The 7,726-nt window shown below is 36.4% G+C and overlaps 2 protein-coding genes across 5 annotated transcripts in view; one reads left to right on the forward strand and one right to left on the reverse strand.

Annotated features, from left to right (window-relative positions):
* PAIP1 (poly(A) binding protein interacting protein 1) overlaps window positions 1-7,512 on the forward strand; it is a 37,302-nt gene extending 29,790 nt beyond the window's left edge. For 2 of the 3 annotated variants that reach the window (XM_008069599.2, XM_021718368.1), the window contains exons 10-11: window positions 3,302-3,395; window positions 6,303-7,509. In XM_008069599.2, coding sequence (XP_008067790.1) covers window positions 3,302-3,395; window positions 6,303-6,396 — 188 coding nt within the window. In that variant the 3' untranslated portion in view covers window positions 6,397-7,509. Of the gene's footprint in view, window positions 1-3,301; window positions 3,396-6,302 lie in introns of all 3 variants that reach the window. The other variant, XM_008069600.1, reaches the window with a different exon arrangement.
* LOC103272116 (thymosin beta-4) lies at window positions 187-3,124 on the reverse strand. 2 transcript variants are annotated; one of them, XM_021718369.1, is made up of 2 exons: window positions 3,110-3,124; window positions 187-421 (listed from the first exon to the last, which is right to left on the reverse strand). In XM_021718369.1, the coding sequence occupies exons 1-2, from the start codon at window positions 3,122-3,124 to the stop codon at window positions 284-286; spliced, it is 153 nt and encodes a 50-aa protein (XP_021574044.1). In that variant the 3' UTR covers window positions 187-283. The 2 variants fall into 2 exon arrangements, with proteins under 2 accessions (XP_021574044.1, XP_008067789.1); XM_008069598.2 differs by lacking the exon at window positions 3,110-3,124 and having other exon boundaries at window positions 187-496.
* Window positions 7,513-7,726: the final 214 nt, after the last annotated feature.

The following is a 7,726-nucleotide window of genomic DNA, read 5'->3' on the forward strand; positions in this document are numbered from 1 at the left end:
ACACCTTGGGCCACTTGATTGACTCTAGATTTCACTGTCGTCCCACCCCTCTTCTTCCTTCACCAACATGCAAGCTCTTTTCCTTCCCTGCCAGCCAGACGGAAAATGGGAGAGGCAGGCGCGGCCTTCGTTGTCAGTAGTTCTTTGATGTGAAAAGGGGTAGCACAGTCATTTAAACTTGATCCAACCTCTTTGCATCTTACAAAGTTAAACAGCTAAAAGAAGTAAAATAAGAAGGCAATGCTTGTGGAATGTACAGTGCATACTGGCGGCGCTGGCCTCATTACGATTCGCCCGCTTGCTTCTCCTGTTCGATCGTTTCTTTGGAAGGCAGTGGGTTTTTCTCTTGCGTTTCTGTCTTCTTCAATTTCGACTTATCGAATTTCTCGATCTCAGCCATATCGGGTTTGTCAGACATGGTCTCGGAGGGAGCAGAGAGAGGCTTTCGAGCGAGGGAAATCTGGTCTGCGCAGTGGCCAACGCCGAGTCTACTATACTCTTTTAATTATTCTTATCATACTGTGAATCTTGCTGTGCATGTTAAGATAAATCTTTCCTTTTCACTTACTCTTCAAAGTTACCTTGATTTATTTTGTTCATTTTTGTCTAATATGTTTATGCTGTTTAATTATTTCTACTGGCCATTTTGTTTATCGAAATTCCTTTTGGTTTTTCAGTTTCTTTTCAAGGAAAAAAGTAATGTAGCTGGGCTCGGTGGCTCAGCCTGTAATCCTGTGCCTTTGGGAGGCTGATGTGAGTGGATTGCCTGAGCCCGTGGGTTCGAGACCCGCCTGGGCAGCGAGACCTCATCTCTACAATAAATCAAAAAATCAGCTGGGCGTGGTAGCGCATGCCTGTAATTCCGGCTACTTGGAAGGCTGAGGCAGAAGGATCGCCGGAGCCCAGCAGGCAAGGATGCGGTGGCCGGGAGCGGCCACTGCACTCCAGTCTGGGTGACAGAGTGAGACCCCAACTTAAAAAAAAAAAAAGAAAAAATAATGTAGACAGATTTCAATTTCTTGCTTCTACTTTGGATTTTTTTTAATCTTCTTTACTTCAATGTAATTGAAATCTTACAGATTTACAGGAAAAAACTGAGTTTTCTTTCTGTTTTCAAATAAAACTTTTCTCAAAGTTTCCAATTCTTTTTTTTCCTCATCATTCTGAACATGCTTACTTCTGCTTCATATTTTTGTTTTATCTTTTAATTCTAACCCTGTTGTTTCTGATCATCACACAAAGAAAGTTGTTGCCTGGTTTCAAACTTACAGAAGTCACAAAAGTACAAATTGTACAAAGAATATGTCTTTACCCAGATGTACTTTTTGTTAACAGTTATTTGCTTTATCATTTGTTCTCACTCCACACACACTTTTTTCCCCCTATACCTTTTGAAATTACGTATATTATGGCCCTGTATGAATAGTATAGTGCTTTAACTATGTTTTTCTTCATGAAAACTCCTTGTGGCTTGGACTCTAGGAACCTTTATCCAAAATGGTTTTATATTTGCTTCTGCCAGGAGTCACAGGGAGTAAGACTGATTTGTAACAAGTTTCTATTTCCTTATCATAGGAGTTCTTTATGTAGATTGTAGGAATTTGAGGTGCTGGACCATTGTTTTAAAAAATTCTCTGTAGAACCAGTCTTTACAGAGTATGGTGTTCCCACTCCAAACCCAGAGACAACCAAGCATCCTTGCTATCTCTCTTAGATAAACACACCACTGAGGTATTTTTGTTTGTTCCTGGTTAAGCTTTTGCTTGCAATATCAGCCTTTTGAGAGTTCCAAATTTGTGCAGGGTGAGAATAGGCATGGATCATAGATTCCGTCTTCCTGTTTTGCTTGGGCCCTTCCTGTTTTACTTTTTTGACCTGTTGGTTTTAAAATCGAAACCTCTTGGTTACTGAGACCAACACTTTCTGTCAACCTCCCATGTGAGGCAGCTGCAGTAGTTTATATATGCTTTTCAATTCCTTTTTTATTTGTAATCTGATGACTTGATTTTTATTTTTTGTGAACTCATCCATACATTTGAAAGAGTGTCTGTTTTATCTAGTACTCAAGCATTTGTAGCAGGAAGAATTTATGTTTTAAATTGTCTCTAAATTGTCAAAATTGAATATCAAAATATCACCAACTGTTAAAGCTGAAATTAGTTTTATAGAGACTGACGGTTTGGGAAAAACATGGTCTTTACTCAGTCTAACATAATAGCCTTTCAAAATTTGAGTTGTTCATAAGAAACTGATTTTAAGGTAACTAACTAGTCTTAATATACACTGATTCATGTTATTATTCAGCGGTAAGGACTCCATACAGATACACTAATCTTACAAGTTATCCAGTAATTCTGCTTAAGACAGTTGGCAGATTGAGAGCTATAACTTCATGTACATTGCCTTAAAGACCCAGTGAAGGCAAAGTTGGCAGAGCTGAAATATTTGCCAGGGAGCTGCCTTCCCTATCCCCTATGCGCATAACATTTGATTTTTTTTTTTTGAGTTGGAGTCTTACTCTGTTGCCCAGACTGAAGTGCAGTGGCACGCTCCTGGCGACCGCAGCCTTGACCTGCTTGACCTGCAATCCTTTCGCCTCAGCCTTCCAAGTAGCCGGAACTATAGGCATGCGCTACCATGCCCGGCTCATTTTTTATTTTTATTGTAGAGACGAGGTCTCGCCAAGTTGCCCGGGCTGGTCTCGAACCTGTGGGCTCAGGCAATCCACTCGCCTCAGCCTCCCAAGGTGCTGGGATTACAGGCTAAGTCAACATTTGATATGTTAACCTTGCCTGAGGAACAAGGACCAATTACTGTTACCTACTTAACTTTACCAGATAACTTACTTTACTTTCATGTGGAGGAGTTTTAAGGAAGCTGGAAATTAGTAGTATTTGATTAAAATCCTTCCTTATGGAATGAAAAGCAGGAGTATGGAGGGAGTGTTCTTTCCCAACAGTCTCATAATTAATGTTTTCTCTGATGGAAAGCAACAATAGATAATATAAATAGCATATACTGGCAATGTACCCTGTGCATCATGTACAGTGACTTTGATTTCCAACTTTAGAGTGTTATATATAATTAACTATAGGCATGCACTATATGCCAGGGGCAAAAGCATACCAACTAGAAAATAAGTTTTATACAAGCTATTTCTTTACATAATTAGGAGTTTATGACTATTTATACATTGGACCAACTTAAATGAGAAGTCATATTAAAAAATAATTTTTAGGAGTAACTGGTAATCATATGCTATTTTTCCAGCATTTAGTTTTTTCCCTATGTTGTCTCATAGATTATCAAGAGAAATATCAAGAGTTACTTGAAAGAGAGGACTTTTTTCCAGATTATGAAGAAAATGGAACAGATTTATCAGGGGCTGGTGATCCGTAAGTTTTCTTTAGTTACTAACTTAAATTTGTGTCTAATTTATAGATGGAGATTAGACTAGGAAAAGACTCATGAAAGAATGGTATTTTGATTTGATGGTGATTTAGTATATGTTAGCACTGTTTACTAAAGATTTTTCAGAAAATTGTATTCACAGAGTGAGACAGTTAAAATAGTATACTTCAGCAAACTTTTTAAAAAAATAGATGCATTTTTTAAAAAAAAGATTCTGTATTATACCTAGTCTTTAAAATAAGAAAGAAGCTCTAATACTTAAAGATAATTGGTTTCTCCATCTATAAAATAGGAATAGTAGTACTGTAGTGTACCCCTCCTTGAGTCTTTTTTTTTAGATCTAAATGAGAATACATAAAGCCTTCTGGCACATAGTAAAAGGCTCAAATCTTAGGCATTAAAGGATAAACTAAGAATAAAGAAAACACAGTGTTGTGTAAAAATGTTTGCACTGGTAGGAAGATGTAAGTTTTAGTCCTGTTCTCATCTTTTTTCACCTGCCACTCTTTGTAACTAAAGACACTTAGGCAACGCATGGTGGCTCACACATGCTTTTAAATTGTCACTGCAGGAATAACACTTTGTGTTGTTAGCAGTAATCCCAGCACTTTGGGAGTCTGAGGCGGAAGGGGAGGATGACTTGAGACCAGTTTTCGAAGCCAGTCAGCAACACAAGGAGACCCCCATCTCTACACAGCATTATTTAAAAAATTAGCTGGGTGTGGTGGCACATGTCCCAACTACTTGAGAGGCTGGGGAAAGAGGATTACTTGCACCCAGGAATTTGAGATTTCAGTGATCTATGATAGTGTCCCTGCACTCTAACCTGTATGACAGAGCAAGATTCCCTCCATCTCTTTTTTTTTTTTTTGAGTTGTAGTCTCACTCTGTTGCCCTGGCTGGAGTGCGGTAGCATGCATGGTCACAGGCACCATAGTGTTGACCTGCTGAGCTCAGGCAATCCTTCTACCTCAGTCTTCCAAGTAGCTGGAACTATAGGTGCATGCTACCATGCCCAGCTAATATTTTTGATTTATTGTAGAGACGAGGTCTCGCCAAGTTTTCCGGGCTGATCTCGAACCCATGGGCTCAGGCAATCCTCAGCCTCCCAAAGTGCTGGGATTACAGACTGAGCCACTGACCCCGGCCCGCCTCCATGTCTTTAAAAAAAAAAAAGAGAGACACCTTTAACATATTACTCATTTACTATCAGATTGTACATTTTCTTACCAAAAGACTAGTAACTTGTGAAGTTTAGTTTCAGCTCTGTTAACAACTTGCATGTTTTGAGGTAGGCAACTTAGGTTATTTTCTTAATTAGGAGAAAGGGAATAAATACATCTGTGACTTAAATTTCTTTTATATCCTGTGTCGTATGTTGCAGGTTTAAAAAAGTAAACCACCTTTATTCTAGTGACATTTTAATTTGGGATCAGTTTGAAATCTAGAAATATAATGTCATACATTTACATGCTAGTTAATTAGGGGAAAACAAAACAAAACAGGGACATAAGGACCCAGGCACAACTAGAAAGGGTCAGACCTGCTTGGATGTACCACTGGACATTAAAGTGGTTCTTGGCATTGAGCTTCAGGGTATCTTCTCATGTTTTGTTTGGTAAACATCATATTTTGTATTCTCTCGCCCTAATAAGCTTATGGCGGTTTCAACATATGGCCTTGTACGGAAATTGACAAGAAACAGAAAAGACCCATCAACAGTTGATAGGATTGATGAGGCAGTTTTTTCATATTTATCGTTGGAAGAGATTATTGAGGGCTAGGGAGGTGGGGGTATGGAGACAGCATCATGTTTGTTGAGAAAAAATGTAGAAAAAAAAGATCTAGAATCAGACAAATTCTGGCCCTACCACATAACTTAAAATTTTACATTTAACCTTCCAGGGTCTCTTTTTTTCATCTCCAAAATGAAGGTGACAGTAGTACCTATCTTTAAGATGGCTATGGGAATTCAATAAGAATATGTAGTTTAAATAATTAATTGGCATGCTAAAATTTTCCTCCATAATTAAATTTGGAAAGCCTTGCTTTTTTTTTTTTTGAGGTGGCACGCTCACGGCCGCCACAGCCTCGACCTGCTGGGCTCAGGCAATCCTTCTGCCTCAGCCTTCCAAGTAGCTGGAACTACAGGTGTGCGCTTCCATGCCCAGCTAATTTTTTGATTTATTGTGGAGTTGAGGTCTTGCCAAGTTGCCGAGGCTGGTCTCAAACCCCTGGGCTCAGGTAATCCTTTCATCTCAGCCTTCCAAAGTGCTGGAATTACAGGCTTGAGCCACTGCTCCTGGTGCTTTTTATCTTTTAAACTGCCTAGTAGTTGGGGGGAAAAAAATCTAGAAGAGATGATCTCAAAAGCAGCGTCCTGTTACAAAAGTCCAAATAAATAGGAATGTAATTAAATTGTCACTGCAGCAATAGCCTTGCAGGAATAATAGCAGAATTAAAACTTTGTGTTGTTAGTAGACATCAAATACTAATGCATCACTAGAGGTTAATGGCATATTTGAAATTATGTTCTAATTGTAATGTAACTGTTTATTGATAAGGTAAATTCATTATACCCATCTAGAGCCCCAAGTTTATATATCAAGCCTTTGATTTAACTTTTAGGTTACAGAATTTAACATATGTCTAAAAATATAGCAGAATCTTAACATCAGATGCAAGGGACTAGAAAATATGTAAAATTTCAATAAATTAAGCATTTGATTGTTTGAAAACTGCCATTTATATAATTCTAAAGTTAGGCTTATATTGTAAATCAGTCTAGGAAAGTTATGTTGCATTCCTTTTTCATGGCTTGGCATCTTAGACTTTTTATTAATTGAAAAACATTAAACTTAAGAATTATTTCTCCTTTTTTTTTTTAACAGATACTTGGATGATATTGATGATGAGATGGACCCAGAGATAGAAGAAGCTTATGAAAAGTTTTGTTTGGAATCAGAGCGTAAGCGAAAACAGTAAAGTTAAATTTCAGAATATCAGTTTTATAAAGCAGTTTAGGTATGGTGATTTAGCAGAACACAAGAAAGCAAGAAAATGTGTCACACTTATACCAAATTAAGGATGTTGAGTTATGTTACTAATGTATGCAACTTTAATTTTGTTTTAACACTATCTGCCAAAATAAACTTTATTCCCTATAACTTAAAATGTGTATATATATATAATAGTTTATTATGTACAGTTAACTCCACTGTTTTGGCTGCAATAAAATCAATTTTTGAAATAAATGAAACGTTGAAAATTTTGCTAGCTGGTTAGATGCTTATCCTTTAAATTCTACTTTTCTTGAGGGGAGGGAAAGTCTTAGTCCGAAAATACATATTACTGCAAAAATGTAGCATCCTTCTTTAGATAGAAGTATTATAGCTTTCATTTTAGTTTGACATTTAGTATCTCAGTGAATTGAATTTCAAATATGAATCAACTATAAAGATCTTTAGCACTAAAAGTCTTGGAATATATCATTAACAACTGATTTACATAGGCAGATGCTATTTGATACCAAGGGCTTTTAAAATGTCATTTAAAAAAAATTAAAAGACTTAGTGAACTCTCAGCTAAATAACCAAGATTCTTCACTGAAGATTTATTCCAATTCTAGAATTTTTATTTTTTTCACCTGACTGACTTCATTACCCTAAGGCCTAGAACATTAGTCTGGTTTATTTACATGGCTTTCTCACTTTTATTTTGTAGCATGGGTTGCATTGACTTTTTTACTAGAGAATTTTACTAGATATTTGCCATTCAAATTTCATCTGCTTTATAATTGATATACCTTGAGGATCACTTTTCTAATACTTTTATTATAATGTGGTACCACCTCAGCCCTATTTAAGTAGTATTTTTACCTAATGTAAAAATCTTTTTCCAACTAACTAAAAAATAAAACTTATGTACAAAAGGATTGCTTGTAAATATGCATGTAAATAGTTCTGTTAATAACCCACTGTTTTACATTTGGTACATCTGTGTCTGCTAATACAGTTAGCTTTCTCACTTTTCTGCTTGTTTGTTCAGTCTGAATTAAAATTAGACTTTGAAAATAAAACTTAAATAGTTCTGTTTCCTCTAGTTCTGCTTTCTCTTAAGTTTTTGAAGTGGCATTCTGGTATTTTAAAGAATTTACTGTTGAACTTGTTTCTATGACAATAAATTTACTGAAAGTCTTGAAATCAAATAAATCATATTAGAATAGAAGATATTCTATTCAGCGTCTAAATAAGTCTACCTGAAAAACTGGCAAATATAAAAGACTAAAACTTTAATATTCCTCATTATAAGGAGA

This window comes from Carlito syrichta, unplaced genomic scaffold (genome assembly GCF_000164805.1).
Source record: "Carlito syrichta isolate Samal-C Ts95f unplaced genomic scaffold, Tarsius_syrichta-2.0.1 Scaffold312137, whole genome shotgun sequence".
In the NCBI taxonomy this organism is placed as follows: domain Eukaryota; kingdom Metazoa; phylum Chordata; class Mammalia; order Primates; family Tarsiidae; genus Carlito; species Carlito syrichta.